Source organism: Urocitellus parryii, chromosome 4, assembly GCF_045843805.1.
Source record: "Urocitellus parryii isolate mUroPar1 chromosome 4, mUroPar1.hap1, whole genome shotgun sequence".
Classification (NCBI taxonomy): domain Eukaryota; kingdom Metazoa; phylum Chordata; class Mammalia; order Rodentia; family Sciuridae; genus Urocitellus; species Urocitellus parryii.
The window spans coordinates 85237472-85257979 of record NC_135534.1 but is presented as its reverse complement, the minus strand read 5'-3'; the positions used below and the strand labels follow the sequence as shown (position 1 = coordinate 85257979).

Sequence of the window (20508 nt, the reverse complement as noted above, 5' to 3'; positions counted from 1 at the left end):
TCAAGTGAAAGATTTAGTAGTCACAGTAGTCCCTGAATTTAATCTCCAGTGATGGATAGAAAAGGTGGGACTGGTTTGGTTGGACTGGTTCCAGTTGCTAAAAACAGTGTAACACTCATGTGACCCTAGGTTTGACTAGGATTGCCTAGTTGAATAATTTTATGTTTTGCTCTTGTAGGAACCTATTCACAATAGATACAAAGAACTTCTTGCTAAACGAGCAGAGCTTCAGAAAAAAGTAGAGGAACTACAGAGAGAAATTTCCAACCGATCAACCTCATCCTCAGAGAGAGCCAGCTCTCCTGCACAATGTGTCACTCCTGTCCAGACTGTTGTGTGAAAGGATTGTGACTAAGGACATCATTGATATGAACTCTTCATTACAGTGGCAGCTTTATGAGTAGAAAGTCTCCCTATTTTGAACCCATCTCTGAGAGAAAAGTTCAGATGCTTTATTTATTTTAAGTCTCTCTAAGATGAGTTTAGAACTATAGCAATGTGGGTGGCTTAAGAGAAACAATTCCACATGTAATTACATGATTATGACACTAAACCTGTTCAGACATCTGGTAAAAGTATAAACTACTTTAGAAATACACCTCTTGATTGGAGAAAGCTCACTGCACAGAGGAACAAGTTTTCAAACCAAATCAACACTGAAGTTCTGTGGCATCATCTATTTTAGGCCTTTATGTATGACAGATCAAAATCATTTAATACCTTTTTCTCCATCATGGGCTTTTCTTCATGTAGTAATTGATTTACATTGATCACTGTTCAACCTCCATTCTTAATATAGTGAAAGGCAAAGCATAGTGTGGCAGTAGTTAAAAATTGCTGCTGACATTATTTACATACTTAATTAGGGCATTCTACTGTTCCAGAATGATGCCTTAGAAATATGCTTAGGGGACCATAAGGAGACAAAGTGGTAGCCATTTTGGAGTTCAAAGAATTCTATGACATTCAGATTAATTTTCATTTTTTTCCAATTAAAAAAAAAATTTACCCCTTTCTGTTTTGCTTAATGCTAATTGGCAAGTTTTAAAGTTTTTAAAAGGCTTTTTTGAAGACTGTATAAATAGCATATGGTGAGAAGTATAATGCTTAAATTTTACATGAAATTAAGCCTACCAAAGAACACACCACATTTAAAAATGAATTACAATCTCAATACCAGTAAAAGAAACCTTGCTTCACTGCTTGCCTGAGACTTTGGTGCTGGTATGGACATTTCACTGTCTGATGTCTATTTTACTCTATATGAGAGCCATATGTAATGTACTGTAACTAAGAAGCTTCTTGTCCCTTGGTCTTTTAATTAAAAGAAATTTCAGCTAATTTTAAAACTTTGTTCTTGTCTAAAGTTATACACGCTTGTGCGTGTGCGCACACACAGAACTATTTCTTGGAATTTTTTTTCTGTAGAGCGCTCACCTGGCAGGATCCTCAGCACCACATATAAACTATTTTTATCAGTACATTCAATATTACCCAAATCGGGATCCACTAATTTTATCATGTGAAATCTGTTACAAGAAAAATTTAACAGGTGTTTAAATGGCTAGTCAGTATTAAAGCTAATAATAGATATTCTAAATTTGATAAATCTATTTTCTCTTACTTCCCTCACTTAAGCTTTATCATCTTGGTCTGATAAAACATAATGTACTCATATTTACCAAGAGAAATTAAGTATAAAAAATTCTGTTTGCTAGGCATGGGGGCGCACACTTGTAATCCCAGCAGCCTGGGAGACTAGGCAGGTAGATCCAGAGTTCAAAGCAGCCTCAGCAAAAGCAAGGCACTAAGCAACTCAGTGAGACCCTGTTTCATTTAAATAAAATACAAAATAGGGCTGGGGATGTGGCTCAGTGTGAGTGCCTCTGAGTTCAATCTCCAGTATCCAAAAAATAAAGTCTTGTGTTCAAAACATTTCGGTGGTTTCCCTCACCCTCTACAGCAATCTCCAACCTGGAGTTTATGTGCCTGAGAAGAAGACAAAGAAGAGAGCTAAAAATACATACTTGTCTATACAAAAATATATAATAATATTTCATGGGCATTTGTTTGTTTTATGACTTTATATGTCTATGAATGAATATTAGTTGTATGGGTATACGTTTTCCTTTATGATCAGGAATGCAAAATTTAGACACCAGTATGATCAAGTTGAAGCTCTAGCCTCCTTAGACTCTGCCTACCCCTCTATTCTCATCTGCGTTCCTTTTATATACCAATATTAGTCTACTTATTCACAATTCTCCCATGTAAACCTCATATTCCTACCTGCCGCTTTTGTTTTTCTATCTTACTGACCTAGACCAACTGTTATCTCATCTCTTGTGACTCAGTCCTGTTTCTAGAAGTTATCTTTTCCTCCAGCAAGTTACTTCCATTCATCACACCTTCTCTGTCATGATCCTCCATGGCACTGTGTACCTGCCTGTTAACCACTGCATTCACTACACTGTATTCAGAAAAACAACTTGGATATCTGCCACCAGCCTGTAAAGACATCTTGATTACTCAGTTTGGTATCCTTGTTGGCACTGTAGACACAGAAGATAGTTAAGTTTGAAATGCACTGTAATAAAGCGCTAGTACACCATCAGTGGATGGATGTGTTCCCCTACTGTAAACTCTCAGGTAAGAAAACTGGAGAGGATACAGTTTGAATCCCAACCAAAGGATGGGGTGGGATTTAGCAGTATTTAATCACTCTTCTCCTAATTAGGATTTGTATTTACTACCATTCAAATGATGGCCATACAATTTAATGACCTGAAATTCAAACAAAGAGATAACAGAAGTTTAATAGCTGAAATGATGGCTGACACACAAATATTTACCATGTTACCAGAGCAATTTCTCACCTTCTATGGACTCACTGTTGTCAATTCAATGACTGCAAACCTGCTCATCAGAAAATCACATGTGTAAGCAAATGATTACATACACTCTCAGGAGGTTCACAAAATAGGTATTTAGGACACTAAATTAAGAACTCTAGCTGTAGAAAAATTAATTCAATAAGAGGCTTGACAAGGTCAATGCTCAGGTACTAGAATAAGTCATGCTGTCTAGGTATAATCCTTAACCTCCATCTCAATTCAAGGCATATGAAAAGAATTCCCTTAATATGTGGCTAACATGTTAATTAGCCCTTTTAGAGTATCTCATATACCATGAGGCAATTCAATCTTGTTGGGCTTAGTTTCTTATGAAAGCATTGAAATGGTAAACATTTAAGTACTGAATATTAATATTCTTATAATCAAGATACTAATGTCCTATTTTGAAATGCATTTTTGAGAGTTTACAATAAGTAAAGCCTTAGTTAATAGGCTGTTAAGGAAAGTTTCAGTGTTTCCTTAAAAAAGTTTACTTTATTGACATGAATGGCAAATTTATAAAAAGGTAACATGTCTTGATCTTTTCAAAATTATAACAACATTATTAAAATGAAAATTTTGTGTGTACAGTTATTTTGCTCATACTGTACAGAAAAAGGAAAGCAAATATTCACGGGGTTCTCTGGGTTTCAAGATTTAAAAAATCACAATGCCTTGACTTAATAACATGATTGCAAATGGGTATATATATAAAAACTGCAGATGTGTGTGCTTCACAACATCTCCCTTCTCTCTCATTCTCACTTTCTTCAAAAATCTCATTTATTAACAATTTGTTTACACTTTAAAAAATGCTTTCATAAATCTTACAGGTAGTTAGCTTAAAATGATTGCTTGGACCTTTAAATAAAACTAACAGTGGATTAAAAAGCAATACAAGTGCATTCAATACTGATCAATGTTTGAAATACCAAAAAAGAAGAAAAAAAAAACAATAACCCAAATCCTCTTAAATATATAAATATTTAAATATGAAAACCTCCATCAATAGTTGAAACAAAGTGTATTTAATGGTTTTAAGGGAAAAGGGAAGTGGGCACTTTATGCCAGAAGATTTAAAAAAGACTTTTCTAGCAAACCGTGCTATGGAAAAGCCTCATATTTTGAAAATTTAAACCTAATTTGAATGAAGAACTATTTTTTAAAAAAATCATACCCACAAGTTAAAAAAAAAAAAAAAAAGGGAAAAAAAAGCCACCCGGTAATTTGTGAAGGTGCAATATGTCATTGTAGCAAATTCATTTCAAAGAAACAGGGGCTTCTTAGGCCTTAAAACTCCCTTGGTTTCCATTAAAATGATTTCACAGTTGTTCTGTGTAACACAGGACTGGGTAATGAAGCTTGGGCCCCCTAACACCTGCTATTAATTAATTCTAACATAAGTGAGTATGAAACCTGGAAAGTGAATTGTCAACATCTGATTGATGAGGTACAGATTATCTGAATAAAATTTATGACCTGGCACGAGGAATCAGTAATCCCAACACAAGTTACTGCTTTGTAATGAATTCTGTATGGTTTGCATGTCCTTCAATAACTGAAGATTTTTCCTGCTTTTTTCTCCAGGTCTCTGTTTGGCAAAATCCTTCTTACTTGTGGTCCCTGTGACTCCAGAAGAACGGCTGCTGACATTTCCTTCTTCATCGAGAGTCTTTTTGTTAGCTCTTAATTCTTTCTTTTGCTTCTCTATCTTCTGTTTGTCTAGCTAAACCAAATAAGCAAGGTAGGGAAAAGAAGAATTTAAGGAAAACATTTTCTTCTGATGAGTACTTTTAAAATAACTCTCACATTAACAAAAACTCAAAAAATACATTCTAGGTATGTATTTTTAACAGCTTGAAGTCTATGGCACTTGTCATTTAATACTCAGTACTTAAAATATTTAACAGTATTAAAAATGAACAAAAGTACACACATCAATTCCAGTTCTTTATCATAAATTTAAGGCAGCACTACCCAAATCCAGAATAGGTGGGTTAGAAGGAAAGCTGAGGAAAGGACTTAGGAGGCAAAAAATGAGACACTGGGAAAGGAAAAATGAGAAAGACTTTGGCAGATGGGGGAGAAGGGCATTATAGAAACTAGTGTGAGAGGCCAAGAGGCAATCTGCAGATAGATGAAAAAATGTAGTGGTAACTTAGCAATATGAAAAGGATTTTTAATTCATTTTTTTTCAAATAATTTAAAATAAAGGAGCTTTATTTTTACTCTAGCAAAACTACTGTTTGCATGTTGGTTTTTCATTAGAAAAAGCCAAGTCTGCTGTATGAGAAACATATTAGAACAATACTCTGAAGTAATTGTATGCTTTTATTTTTTTTTTTTAACATGAACTTTGGAAATAATACTTTTTTAAAAGACCACATTTTGGATCCCATGTTTGCATTCCAGTTCTGCCATTTACCAGTGAACTAGTGGGCCAAGTGCTTTAGTTTTAAGTCCTTAGATAACATTCTTAAAGCACTTTGGCACTGTGTGTATCATATCACACCAATCAATAAGTAGTTGTCAACATCTCTCAAACCACAATCTTTCATAATAAATCTCTCTCCATACTTTATCCAGCACCAAGTAGCCCTGATATTTCTATTTCTAAAACAAACATCAAATTTGTGCACCTCTGCCCAACTCCAAATACTGTCTTGACCCTGTGACAACCATTTTTGATAAGCCTAACAGCCTAAGTGAACTCAGTCTTTTAGGGCCCTGATCTCATCCCCTTAGTCTTAGCAGTCTCAGTAATCTCTTAAATACACAAATCATTGTGTTTTTCTGTGCATAAAAACCCTGAGTATGATTTCACCACTGCACTTAGTAAATACCATGACTGGTTTATGATGAAATCCATTCTAACTAAAGATAACATTTCTTTGCTAACCCACTTAATACTAATTTTAATACTCATTGTTTAATAAACTCAATTCTTCTGTAAAGAAGTGTCTCTGGTAGTTCTTTATGACCCACTTTGTGTCATTATTAATACATTTGAAGAAAAATAACTTCAGTGAAGGACAACTGAGTTACCTGGGCTTGGTATTTTCTGACTTTAGTTATTTGGTTGGCTTTTGCTTCCATCCTTCCCACTAATGCCTCAAGTTCATACTCTAAATTATCTTTTAATTCCATGGTTGGTGACTCCTGGATAAGTTTTGCAAGCTGCTGATGATCACTATATACAAAGCAAAAGGAAGACTTATATTAAGTTTCTTGTTTTATGGTTAGGTTCATTATATCTTACCATAGAGTCACTGCTGTGTGTTAAAAAAATGACTCAGTTTAACAGACTACATATGTAGAAAGGAAATTCTAGACAAAGTTCAGATATTCATCCTAACTCATTAGTAAAGTTTAAATAAACATAAATGTATATCAAGCTCTCAAAAAAATGAAATAAAACTTCAGTAAAAACCTTGTACTTCAAAACATTTAACAGAATCAGAAAAGGAAGACTTTACTCATAAGTTATATTTGTTGAATTACTAGTAATTTTAATTAAATTAATTTAAATGTTAGATTACCTATAAATTGGCTGACATAAGATTATGTTCAGTAATATTTCTTGAACAAGCAAAACTATGATTACTAAAGTAACCAAGAAACTAAAAAACAATAAGACTTTATAACTGAATATATTTTAAAAAACAAAAATTAAAACTCACAAGCTCATTTGCCCAAATTCATCCTGCAAAGTCTGTAAGACTTCTGACAACTCTTCATTAATGGTGCCGGAGGAGGAAGGTGTTACAGACTTCTTACTTTTACTACTTCGTGAAGATACAGATACTTGTTTTGCCAAAGGAACACTGTTGACTACTCGGTCATTACACAAGGCTTTACTATGTTGTTTCATCAGATGCAAGACATGCTGAACATTGGCTACTACAGCATGGCTAGGACTGGTGGACTGGAGAGAAAATTATAAGTTAATTGAAGGTACATCCTATATTTCTGTTTTTCAATCCCAACCTAGGTAAAAGTAAATCTCCAACATAAAATTTCCTAGCCTATAGTAAATTACTTAACCAAATCTCCTGGATGCAAATTCCAAAATATCTCCAATACATTTCTCTGCCTCCAACCTACTGTTATGCACCAACCTCTAACTATTAGAAAACATCCCAATTGGTTTTACTTGCTCTCATGTCATTAACATCATAGGTGTATCAGTTATCCTCCTAAAATTATTATTGTAAGTATGCTGTTTTATTTGAAATCTTTTGATTAAACCCAATGAGAAAGTCCTCAGCATGGAAAATACCACTGATATGCAACTTAAATACTCTTTGGCTTCGTGTTGTACCACCTCCTTATTTCTATTTTGTGAACAAGTCATATCTGCAGATAACATTTCTTTTGTGTAGTAACATACCATTCTTTAAGACCCAGTTTGAATACATCACTTTTAAAGGTTTTTCTAATTGCCAGGTAATAATTGGTTCATTTCTCAGATCATTCGTAACACTTTCTACATATCCCTATTATAGCATTTACCACAATATAGTAATTTCATTTCATATATTTCATATCTACTTTACCTATTAAACAGTGTAGTTCCAGGTGGTCAAGATTTACTGTATTAATTTTTCCATCCTTGAACAGTAGGAAGCCCTAAATACTTATTTGTCACATAAACTACATGAAGAGGAAAACTGGTAAGCTTCTCAAATTTTGAACAATAAACAACAATCCAAATATTCTATTCCAGTTTATAAGTAGATGGCTGGGCTTGCTTGGCTCCACAAGCATCATTAGACAGCTGTTTTAAATGCAGATTCCAATGCAAGTTTCCAAACTTAATCAGCATGTGGTCAGGACTTGGAAATTTGTATTTTTAAGTGTTCAAAGTTGATTCTGATCAGCCAGCTGTGGTAGTCACTGTGCTTAGTTTCTGTTGTTAATCATCAAATTGAATGAAGTAGTATATAAAAAGAATTACACACCACATCCAAGTGGCATTTATTCAAGAAATGCAAATGTGGTCCAATATTTGTAAATCAATATAATCACTGTTTTGCTCATAACCTATTGTGCATATTCACTATTACTATGTACACTTTTTTTGGCTGTGTGTGTCAGGGATTGAACTCGGGGGCACATGACCACTAAGCCATATCCTCAGCCCTATTTTGTATTTTATTTAGAGACCCCAAGGGTCTCAGTGAGCTGCTTAGTACCTCGCTTTTGCTGAGGCTGGCTTTGAACTCATGATTCTCAGCCTCCCAAGCCACTGGGATTATAGGCGTTTGCCACCACACTCGGCCCCACATGAACACTTTCAATATACAACAAATAGATCTAAATTCTCTTGTTCCTTCTATTGTTCCATTTAATAATGTTACTTTGTGTTGAATCTAGTCATAACTGAGACTTGTATTTTATGTCCTTATTTTTCTAGTAATTCACTCTTATTATATTTTACAAAGACATTATCTAAGATGATATGTAACCAAAGATAAAAACTGGTCATTTTATCAGATAGACTGAGAAACTGTACAGTGACTGTATAATCTCTCTAGGAATCACCATTTGACCCAGCTACCCAACTCCTTGGTTTATACCCAAAGGACTTAAAATCAGCATACTACAGTGATGTAGCTACCTCAATGTTTATACCAGCTCATTTTACAATACTTGAACTATGGAATCAACCTAGGTGCCCTTCAAAAGATGAATGCTTAAAGAAAACGTGGCATGTATACACAATAGAATATAACTCAGGCTTAAGAAGAATGAAATTATTGAATCTGCAGGTAAATGTATGGAACTGGAGAATATCAGGTTAAGCAAAATAAACCAATCCCAGAAAAATCAAAGGCCAAATGTTTTCTCTGATACGCAGATGATGATCCATAATGGGGGGTAGGGGCTACAGAAGAATGAAGAAACTTTGAATTGGGCAGAGAAAGGGGAGGGGAGGGGATGTAGGGGTAGAAAGGATGATGGAATAAGACAAGACATTATTACCCTATATACCTGTATGATTACACAACCGGTGTCACACATGATGTGTGACTCTGCATCATGTACAGCTAGAGGAATGAGAGGCCCATGCTCCCATTGTTTACAATGTGTCAAAATGCTTTCTGCTGTCATGTATAAAAAAAGAATCCAAATAAAAACATCAAATGGAGAGAGCTCAAGTTGAAAAGCCCTTTCTTTTAATCTATCTGTTCTGCCTTTGTTATTAATGACTTCAATGAGAATTACCAATGACAGGCAATCAAATTTGGGATGGAATACTGAAACATATTTAATGTGAAATAGCATGAATCTATTTGTTCAAAGTTTGATTAAAAATTCTCAATGAAAAACAAATCCACAAGCAGAGGACCTAAAGTGTCAGATGCAATAGTTGACTCTATAATCAATGGTGAAAGGAATAATATGTCTTCCCCTAAAAAAAGTGAGGTGGTAGTTTGAATTAGTAGATAATTCAGAACATGACAATTCTGTTCTCTGGCAGCCTATCATACCACAGTTAGAAGGCTATATTCAATTTTAGAAGGAAGAGTGTGATGAAGTGGTAAAGAAATACAAAACCATAATTATGATGAAGAGCTGAAGAAAAACCTGAAGAACAGCCAAAGAAAATATTTTGTAGTCTAGAAAAAAATAAGGAGGTAAGAAGAGAAATAAAGCTATCTTTAAAAATCCAAATTTTCTGGTAATCAAAGATTCATTTTTCCTATGTATGGATGACTAATGGTAGAAAATAAGTCAGGTAGAATTTACAAAGTAATAAAATTCAATTCATTTTAAGGAGGAACTCTAAAATAATGTTGAGAAATGGTAAGGGCTGATTGGAGTGTCTTAGAAGTATTCAAACACAACCATTGGTTTGGATGTTTACGCAATTAAAATATTGGTGTGGAATGTTACTAAGTGGGTACCAAATTTAACTGACTAGAGAGCAGATTAAAAATAATTTTGGGCCCAATATGCTGATTATTTTAATTCAGTAAGTTTGTAGTAGGGCTTCATAATCTGCTTTTCAAAACTATGTTCAGTGTGATTCTGATGTAATTAGCCCATAAGAACTCAAAGATGTAATTCATTCTTCAAGCTTTCGCTGAGAGTTTGCTATGGGTTTAAAATAAATAAACAAGCAAATAAAATTCAAAGTAACATCTGTTATCCAAGCCTCTAAAATTGACAATCCAGGTGGATAATCAAGCCACCGAAACATGAAACAACCAATTATACAAACAAATCACAAAAAAAGTAGTATAAACTAACAAGTATTTGACAAAATTATCAACTACATTTAAGCGCTAAAGGAACCTAAGATTCAAGTCTGTATGATGATTTCTTGAAGAATCAGTCCCACGTATGGTATGGATATGAGGACAAACAGGATGTGCTATTTACTTAAACATCTAACTATATCAAAGTATAAATCAATAGGGTTGATACTAAAAATCAAATGCTAAGTGGGTGTGGTGATGCACATCCTTAATCCCAGTGGCCAAGGAGGCTGAGGCAGAAGGATTGCAAGTTCAAAATCAGCCTCAGCAACTTATCAATGTACAGAAGCCCAAACTAATGGTTTGAGAGCTTCTCTTTTCAAGGATGTTATCTACCACAGTGCAAGCCAGACTCAAAGCAGCTGGAAAGCAAAATATACTTCTTCCTTTTCTGAAAAATTCATACACTGTAAGAAAAAGCCCTAAGCAACTTAGCAAGATTCTGTTTCCAAATAAAATATAAAAAAATGGGCTAAGGAGGTGGCTTGGTGGTTAAGTGCCCCTGGGTTCAATTCCCAATACCTTCCCCTCAAGTCAAATGCTACAAATATACTATTTCTTATTTCCTTGACCCTTATCTGAAATGACATACCAGAAATGGTTTAAGAATGTGCTTTAATAACTTTTATCCCCGTTTCATTCTCATTCTTAGATTACTATGATCCACACTGGTAAATGGGAACAGATAAATGTTTTCACCACTCACAGGTATAGAGACAGATGCATGCAACTTAAACATGTATGTTGTATAAAGAAAATCTAGTTTGACCAACTCACCTTTCCGGCCACAAATGGCATATCACCCAAGCATAATCGATAATGTGGTTGCGCACCAAAATAGTTTCTAGGGCCTTTCTGAATTATAAAAAAAAAAAAAAAAAAAAAAAAAGAAAGAAAATTTTAATTTATTCACATGAAGATAAAACCTATCTATATATTACTAACCTGAGACTTCAGCTTACTATATGGGTTACTTAACTTGCCTCACCTATACTGATATTTTATTCTTAAGCAAGTCCCTAATAAAACTTGTGAACATGTATCTTAGCCTATGAAAGGTGAGGGGAGAAAATTATCTAACAAAACAGCAGTTACAGTCTAAGTAAAATAAACAAACAAAAAGTATACAGATACATAAAGCATTTTAAGAGCAAAAGGTAATTAATGCAATACTTATTTATACAGTGTCCTATAGTTCTGAAATGTATCCTTATATATTATCTCACTATCAGGGTAAAAAGTTAAAAGTAAATATTATTTATCCTCACCTTGTGAGTGAAGAAACTGAGAATAAAAGAGATTCACTCTCCCAAGGTTGTAGCACCACACGGTTTATGAGTATTTTCACACAAATTACACCAAGTAATCAGCACTTTGCCTGACTGGTTCTGTTTTCATACCTTTTCTGGTGGTTTTGACTTCTTTTTTTTAATTTTTCTTGCACTGGGAACATATGAAGCTGCATTATCTTCAAAGATAAGTTTATTTGTTTCCAGACCAGTCTGCAACTAGGAAAAATTTAAATTTCAAGTTAATGATGCAGAAATAAAAGTTAAGATTCAAATTTGAAATCTGCCCTGTAAAAGCTCTTAAAAACCAACATTAGTATCCGACCAAAAAATACATAGCTGGATAACCATGTTTTGAGCCAATCTTAATCTTGTTCACTTTTGTTAAATTAACTCCAATCTTTCTTTTTCCCTGCACTGTATGTTATAATTTGTCCTTTTCCCAAGCTTAGAACCACAGCTCCACTATTTGTAGTTGCTTCATAAACTTCATCTAGTAAGTTAAATGCAATGTACAGAAGCCCAAACTAATGGTTTGAGAGCTTCTCTTTTCAAGGATGTTATCTACCACAGTGCAAGCCAGACTCAAAGCAGCTGGAAAGCAAAATATACTTCTTCCTTTTCTTAAAAATTCATACACTGTAAGAAAAAGGAACTGGAATTGTGTGTTCAAAAGTACCAGAAGTTATTTTAGCAAATGTTATCAAGTACTTTTTCTATAGAAGCTTGGTATCTACATTAATTTAAAATAATACATTATGGTAGAAATTCCACAGCAATTACTAAGATTTTTTTTTAAATCAATTTCCCCTAAACATTCAACATTCCTTAAAAATATATTAAAAACCTTGTCTATAATTACGATTCTTTTAATTCTGCCTCTATCAAAAATTGTCTGGAATTTGAAAAAAACTCAAGATTACAAGGCTTCTCTTCAGATCTGATTCTGAAACTTCCTGGGTAAAGAAATTTATATTTTAAAAGTTCTCCAGAAAATTCTGATGGAATTGTAATAAACACTCAGAAGTAATGGACTGAACAAAATGAAGCAGACCATTTCTATTATTTTCCACGACTATACATGTCAGGAAAATAATCTAATCACTGACAAAAGAATACAGAGATCCCTGCCCTCAAGAGTATTTATACACTTTCACATAAACAATGCTTAATACATAGTTAATTGACTAGATGGAACATAATGAATAAAATATTATTACTCTAGAAGACTTATTGTGCCAATGAGCATGAACAGAAAACAAAAGAATTTTTCTGAATTCTTTAAAATTCTAGCTTATTTAGTTTTACCTGGCAGTTGTCTTATATTTGTGTGCCAGAATTTTAACATATTTGGGGGGTTTCATTATCACTTATTTCATCTGATCTCTCCAAAACTAAGATATAAAATGAAGATCCTTTTATTAATGGAAAAATCTAGGCTCTTATTGGTTAGCTTGACCAAGATTATACAAATTAGTATTAGCTAGACTTCAAACCACATATCATTGGTCATTGTTCTACAATAATAATGTTCTATCAGAACTCAAAACCTCTACTGATAATACATTACTCAGCAGTTAAGTGCTTTGGTCCTTACTTTTGACAGCTAAATGAAAAGGAAAGCCAAGGTATCATGAATTAATTTTTAAACTTCATAAAATAATGAACTTATAAAATTTTGTATTTCGTATATAGTGGATTCAAAAATTCATAGGTTTGCATGCTACAAGAGAGGACATGGAGCCTACCCTAAAGACAGAATAGGCAGAGAAAATTTGTTCAATGTCAAAAATAAAGCCATGGGGTTACATATCTCAGAAAGCACAATGAGAAGAAATAGATCAGTTTAAAAATTAACCAAAAGTAAATATTTGAAAATATATTAAATTAGTGCATTCAGAGAACTAGAATAGGAAACATTAATATTCCTGTAATCACGTTTATGAGGTGAGCCCAGGACACTTTGCCAGGTTGAACTCCTAATTATTTTTGAATCAGGACCCACTTCTTGTATACTGAGAAAAGGTACACATAAATGTCATCAACTTAAAGATCTTGGCAAAGTGAGAAAAATATCTGGGAGATATCTGACCAAATAACCTCAAAAGGGTAGTCTCTAGTTAACATCAGAAAAGTTTGGGCTAGGGTCACAGCTCAGTGGTAGCATGCTTGCCTGGCATATATAAGGGGCTGAGTTCAATCCTCAGCACCACATCATTAATAAAAAAAAAAATTAAATTTAAAAAACACAAAAAGTTATATTTTATTGAGTTTAAGACTTACTTCAAATCTAAATCTCTAGAAATTCAGTTGTGACTGATACATAAAAATTTCTCAATGTTTTTGTGAATCCATATTGCCTCACCTATTCAACCTGGTTACCACTGTAGAAAAAAATAAAAAACTTAAAATAGGTTCATTTTCCTGATGTGGTAACTTTGTGAACTTGTTTGAGTCACTAGCTACTGGGCAACTCACTATCTTAACTGCTGTACTAATATCTTCTTAATTGTCTTACAAAAAGAAGTACTTCTGTGGTTTACTCTTTACTTTCATATTTTTTGTGAGTGCTGGGGATTGAGCCCAGGGCACCCTCACATATGCTATATAAATGCTCTGCTAATGAGCTATATCTGCAGCCCAAGAAGCGTGTGTGTGTGTGTGTGTGTGTGTGTGTGTGTGTGTGTGTATTATGTGTGTATGTTTTTTGGCACAACCCAGGGTTGCTCTACCACTGAACTTCAGTGACAGCCCTTTTTATTTTTTATTTTGAGACAGTGTCTCTCTAAGTTGCTGAGGCTGGTCTCAAACTTTTGATCCTCTGCCTCAGCCTCCCAAGTTGCTGGGAGTATAGGCATGTGCCTCTGCTCCTGGTCCAAGAAGCTAAGAGATTCAATTATAGTTTTCAATCATTTCCTATAGTGCCCATGATACCAAAGTTTTATATGATACATTACTTTATTATGTGTAATTTGAAACATGCTAAATAGCTACTCAAATTTTCATTCTTTGTTAAAACATATGTTTATAATTTTCTACCTTAAATTATATCTGAGAATTTATATACTGTACTATTCTAAAGAGCAAATAATCTAAAGTACCCAAATACAACTGTTTATTTATATCCAGAATAGTAAAAATGTGAAGCCTACGTAATCCTATTTCAACTTACCTCAGCTGCCTTAGCTTGCATACGTTTCCTTTCCTGTTCTTCTTCATGGAGTTTTGCTTCCAATTCTTGCATTTTTTTCTAGTGATAAAAATATCAAAAAGTGTAATAGTGAAAAGTATCTTATCTTTAAAATTTTAATATATCAAACAGGAAATGTTATAAATTTTAAGCATGGTTAATATAAACTTGTTCACTCCAATAATGCCTCTGGGCTCAGCAGCATCCATGACATACTCTTGTGATCAATTAATAGTCATTTATGAGGTAGCTGCAAAGAATTATAGATAAAACCTATAGCCAAAAACCAGAGATCTACATGAAAGTAAATAAGTTACCTTGACGCTGTTAACCTGAAACTTCACTTAGTGGCATTAAATACCTCCCAAGTGAAACAAAAGAGTGCAGAGAACAACTTAAACCAAGTGATGCAAGCCTTAAGTTACCATTTAATCTTTAAAAAATTACAAAAAGAACTTCTTTATGCCCACTAAGATTGAATATTATTCTCCAATCTTTTTTCTTTTTTAGAAACTCCTATACATTTCTTTGCCACAAGATCCCTTATTGCTATAAATATTCAGTGATATGAAATTAATTAAAAAAATGATCACCCAGTATTATGCATTGAGTAAGATACATTCACTGACTTCTGCAAGGGCCTGCATTGTGGTAAGTTTGTTATACTCCTGTTCAAGAAGATCCAGTTTTTCAAGTTGGGTTTGAACATGTGTTTGATCATGTTGTCGTTCTCTTTCTAGGGAAACCTGGAAAATATTATTATTAAATATAGTATGATAATTTGATGATCAAAAAACCAGAAATTATCACTGAGAATATCTTTGAATACACAGTATGCTTTTTGTCTAGCCTTTCAGAGAACTACTTAGATACAGAGAAGTTCTAGGAACATAACACTAGGTTGAAACCACGGGGAATAAAATAATGATTTTATAATTTGAAGGGAATATTGACGTTCCTGTAGATTATTTTATATACATGTGGTTTTACACAGTGAGACTGTCTTTACACCTGGGACAGCAAGGATTTCCTGGACATACAGGCCATGTAAATGCACAAATAGTAAATATTACCAATTAGTTTGGTACTCTTAAGTAGTTAATCTCTTAATTAAGAGAATAATTAGAGGTTTTGTGTCTTTTTAGATTCTCTCCAAATTTCATTTAAAATGGTTTTTCTTTTTTAATCTTCTTTCCTTCAAATTTAGAGTAAGAGGTTTGAAAAGCCTGCTTTCTATATGTACTTAAGGACCAAAAGAGACAGGGTAAACCATTTACTAGGGTAAGAAGTGGAAATATAGTAAATTAAGATTAAAAGAAAGTCATAGCTAAGTACCTGAACTTTAAACACTGTATCTTCATATGCAAGTCAATGACAATGGGTAATCATACTAAAAGAACTTTGAAAAAGACAAAAACAATACAAGGTAATAATTTATCATTAATTTGTGTAAACTACTAATTTTCTTCTATACATTTTGGTGCATATCTGAGGCTCTTGAAGAATACACTAACTTAAAAATTAGCACAAACCACACTTTACTTCCAGTATTGGTGCCATTTCTATTAAACTACCTTTATTAAAAATGGTATTTAAAATTTACTTTTGAATCAACAACTATAATAAAGATATTTATTCTCTGTCTACTAGTTATCTTCCAGGTACATTAGTCAAGCTATCTCAAAGGTTTTCTTAATAAACCAATACCCTTTCCCTTTACCCCACCTGTCACAGAAATGTTAGACAAAACAGCAAATTATAATAAAGTGTTACATAGAACCAAAAGCAAATAAAGGAATACTTAAGTCAAATATCACATGAGGCAGTACAGGAGATTTGGCACGTAAGATGGGCAGGTTTTACCTGGGCAACTCACTACCTTAACTGCTGTACTGATATCTTCTTCCTGTATAAACCTCAATGATGCAAGAAAACCATACCAATATAGTAACTAAAATCTGGCCTCAAATCAGGAAAACCCATCAAGTGACAGCAAAGGCAAATGCACATCTGCCTCATAAAGGCTGCCCACATAATTTAGAAAATGTGGAATTTCCAACAAAACTCCAAAGAATATGAGTTTGCTGTAAGAAAGAAAATAAATGCTCCCCTAAAGAAAACACCAGAAGGGGGAATGAGTAGATGAACCAAAAAGATTAACTTTTGAAAACATAAAATAATTTTTTAAAAACTGAGAATTGTTTAGTGCTTAAATAGATCAAAGGAAGAAATACAAACCATAGAATAATAATACACTAAAAGAGCAAAAATGAATGGATAGAATTTTTTCATCCAGTTAGAAACAAAAATACTTGGTCACCATAATAAACTCAGGAGCACAGTGAAGAGATGTAGAATGTGTATGAGACATCCTTTCAAATACGGCTGTATGATTTTTCAGAAATTTCCAAGTTTGGCCTCTACAACTACAACTGAAAGCATATATACTTTTTCTCTTTTATACTGCAAAGCACCTTTCATGTCAAGCATGTAAATGAACTGTGAATAAAGTGAAGATATTCAGAAGTCATGGTGTTCATGATAAATTCAAATTCCAGTCACAGCAGGAAAAAGGGATGCTTTAAAAAATATGTTGTAGATAGAAGATGCTAACATCCTCTCACAAATGTGCAAGTCACTTAAACATGAAAGACCTTTGGTATAACACAACAGAAATATTTTGTTAAAATAACAATTGTAAAGAGTTATAAAAGAATCATGAACCATCAAATCTGCTTCATTTGACTCTTTAAACATATTTAAGAGGTTCAGAGAGTTAAATGATTATTTACACTTTTTATAATGCAGACTATGTTACTGTGACTTTAAAATATCTCATAAGAGAAAAATAGGTCTATATTTAAATGAATTTTCTGAAGAACTGTTCCGTTCTTGAATATCATTCTGTGAGGTGCCATACCTGTTTTTCTAAGACGGATGTCCTTTCCATTTCTGCATGCTTTATCATATTTCGCATGTATTCCAATTGTTTTTCCAAAAGATTACATTTATTTTCTGCAGCTAATAACTGGGATGTCAGTTCTAAAATGAATACATAAGTAGAAATCAGCTCACCTATAGAATAGTTTTAACATGCAGTTAATAGGAATGGGATCTACTGTGTTTACAATATAAATGGCATATCCCAGTGGCCCTAGAAGACTTTTTGAATTACTTTGCAGTTGCCCTAGAAGCTTTTTTTAACTTTTATATGCTGGTCAAATCTACCTTATAGTAAATACAATGCATGACATCAGTCAGCACTTACTCCTTAAAATGTACCTGGAATATAATGTAATTTTGTTTTGAAGACAATGTATACTAGTAGAAAGAGCTAATTTGGAGTTTCAGAATAATTTTACAATACTTATTTTGACAGAATTTAATTCCTTCAGAATTAAACAAACCTTGATTGTGTTTTGATTCTTCATTCTTTGAATTCTCCCTTTCTTGAATCTGTTCATCCAGTACTTTCTTATACTCAATGGTTTCTCTTGACAAGGTTTTCACACTTTCTTCTGCCTGAATCCTTTCAAGTTCCAAGCGACGGATCTTATCTTGAAGATTCTTCAGAGCAGAAAAGATGGCTGCCAAGTATAAAGCAAATACCATGAAATAACAATAGGTATGAAGAAAATCACTGAAAAAATAAAAAAAAAAAATTGATGACTGGGTCCAATGGAGAATCATTCTTTGGGAACAACAAATGCTAATCATTCTTACTCAAGTTGTTTATTGGTTATTTTCAATAGCCTATAAACATGAACTTGTAAAACAATTTATTCCAATTTTAGTGTTAATTTATTCTGGTTGAATATTACATGAAATTACAAATAAGTTGAAAATGCAGAAAATTATAATAAAAATCAAGTTCATAGTATGTAGGAAATTTTTAATTCTCTCAAAAGATTTAATCTATTATGCAGTTCAATTAAGCTTAAAATAAAAGTAAATTATTAAAATATTTTCTTTGTTAAAAATGTATTGATACATAAAATTATTTAATTTTTCTTTAGGACAATTAAACACATATTTCAAAAAATATAAAATCCTTTTTATGATATCTTTTTGAGTCTCTGAAATGTTCTAAGTAAACAGTAAAAACCCCATAACTATGATAGAAACATTTCAAGGATTTTAAAATATGGTCCAAAAAAATTTGGCTAATCATGAAGAAATTCATACAACTGTCCCAAAGTACATATGAATTGTCTGAATCTTTTTTTCTGTTATTTATAGGATCATACATAGACTCTACTTATAGAGTTAAAGCAGTCAAGCATAAAAAGGACTTTCTTTAATCTGCATTTTTTTTTCATTTAAGAAAAAAAAAAAAGTAAGCACTCTGTAAACACTTTCTCAAGTTTCTGACTCTAGACAATGATACACATTCATTGTAAAAACTACAGGGAATAACTAATAATACTACTACCCAGAGAGAACAACTGTCATTTTTGGTTCTTTCAATCTTTTTCTACTTATGTAAGATAAATTGAGATGAAAATATTTCTAAATTTTGCTTTTAATTTTAGCTTTTTAAACAATGAACACTTGTTCATATAATCAGATAGTCCTTTTGATAAATAAAAACAAAAAAATTAAGTTAACTTCTTACTAAAAAAATGGTCACTTTTTAAAGACTCCTGAAACAGAATACCTTCAAAAGTGATGTCAACAATTTATACTTTCATCAGAAGTATGTCTTTGCCAACAGACTTAATTATAAAATATATGCCATTCTGATAAGAAAAACCATGATATTTCTGGTTATCTGGCTTATCAATTAAAGTTTAAATATATTTGCATACATTTTTGGCTAATCTCTTTTCCAAGAATTTCCTTTATCCATTCTTATGGGAAAAAGATTCCTTCCCTCTATTTTATTGTATTCCTTTAACCCTAGTTTTAGTATTTATTGTTATTTTAATATATAGGTTTTCTGATTTTTCATATAGTTTTATCTAGTATTTTCTCAAGTTCTACTTTTTATGTATTTACTTTATATGTAGAACCCAATCTCACATTAGAAAAACTATATCTTCTTTCATTATTCTTAGTTTCATACATTTTTACATTTAAATATTAAGTAAAATATTTTTATTGGAGGAATAACTTTACACATCAAATTTATCATATACTAAACTCATGCATATACCAATATATAGAGATATTATTTCTATCTACTTCCCCAAGACAGTTTCTGAGCTTTCATCTATTTTGGCATTTTTAGTATTATGAAAGTATTTTAATTATTAAAGCTTTATAAACTTCAATGTTGGCACCACCTTGCCATATTACAGACATCTTTAAAATGTTTCAAAACTATTCCTATCAATTAATTTAGAATCATTTTGCCTAAGTGTCAATTTAAATGAAAATTCATGTAAATTGTAGAAGGAGAGATGCCAGGGAGAGATGCCAACTTTTTAAGAAACAAATCTTTTTATTTAACACCAGGTACACTTTTCCTTTTATTATTGAAATTTATTCATTCACCATCATTTTTTTTTTAAACAGGCCCCATGTAGGAGACTCACAGATTGTATTATACATAGTTTACTTATTCTTGCTGGCATCATCCTCAATGAGACTACAATGTAACTGGAACAAAAGCAGACATGAAATATACATACACATACCTAGAAATCTGGGGGGAAAAAAACCCCAAAACAGCTGAAAGAAGATATGAAAAGGTACAGGAAAAGAGCTCAGATATCAGTTTAACTTCCTCTGATGTCAACTAAGTTTAACCTCTTTTAAACCACTAAGGTGTGTGTATGTGTGTGTGTTTTAAATTTAATATGCTTACTATAGTATATACGTAAAACAGCTCTTGGGGACTGTTTGCCTAACTTATACATTTCTTTTCC

At 32.7% G+C, this 20508-nt stretch overlaps 2 protein-coding genes across 6 annotated transcripts in view; one reads left to right on the top strand and one right to left on the bottom strand.

Moving 5' to 3' along the window:
* Mtmr2 (myotubularin related protein 2) overlaps positions 1-3117 on the top strand; it is an 84684-nt gene extending 81567 nt beyond the window's left edge. For all 4 annotated transcript variants that reach the window (XM_026402746.2, XM_077796895.1, XM_026402747.2 and 1 more), the window contains one exon: positions 179-3117. In XM_026402746.2, coding sequence (XP_026258531.2) covers positions 179-340 — 162 coding nt within the window. In that variant the 3' untranslated portion in view covers positions 341-3117. The remainder of the gene's footprint in view (positions 1-178) is intronic.
* Positions 3118-3216: 99 nt separating this feature from the next.
* The window catches only part of Cep57 (centrosomal protein 57), a 39150-nt gene continuing 21858 nt past the window's right edge, over positions 3217-20508 (bottom strand). The window contains exons 3-11 of one of the 2 annotated variants that reach the window (XM_026402749.2): positions 18046-18225; positions 17559-17680; positions 15268-15384; positions 14621-14698; positions 11560-11667; positions 10937-11014; positions 6575-6819; positions 5940-6084; positions 3217-4620 (exon numbers count right to left, since the gene is read on the bottom strand). In XM_026402749.2, coding sequence (XP_026258534.2) covers positions 4387-4620; positions 5940-6084; positions 6575-6819; positions 10937-11014; positions 11560-11667; positions 14621-14698; positions 15268-15384; positions 17559-17680; positions 18046-18225 — 1307 coding nt within the window. In that variant the 3' untranslated portion in view covers positions 3217-4386. The remainder of the gene's footprint in view (positions 4621-5939; positions 6085-6574; positions 6820-10936; positions 11015-11559; positions 11668-14620; positions 14699-15267; positions 15385-17558; positions 17681-18045; positions 18226-20508) is intronic. The other variant, XM_026402750.2, reaches the window with a different exon arrangement.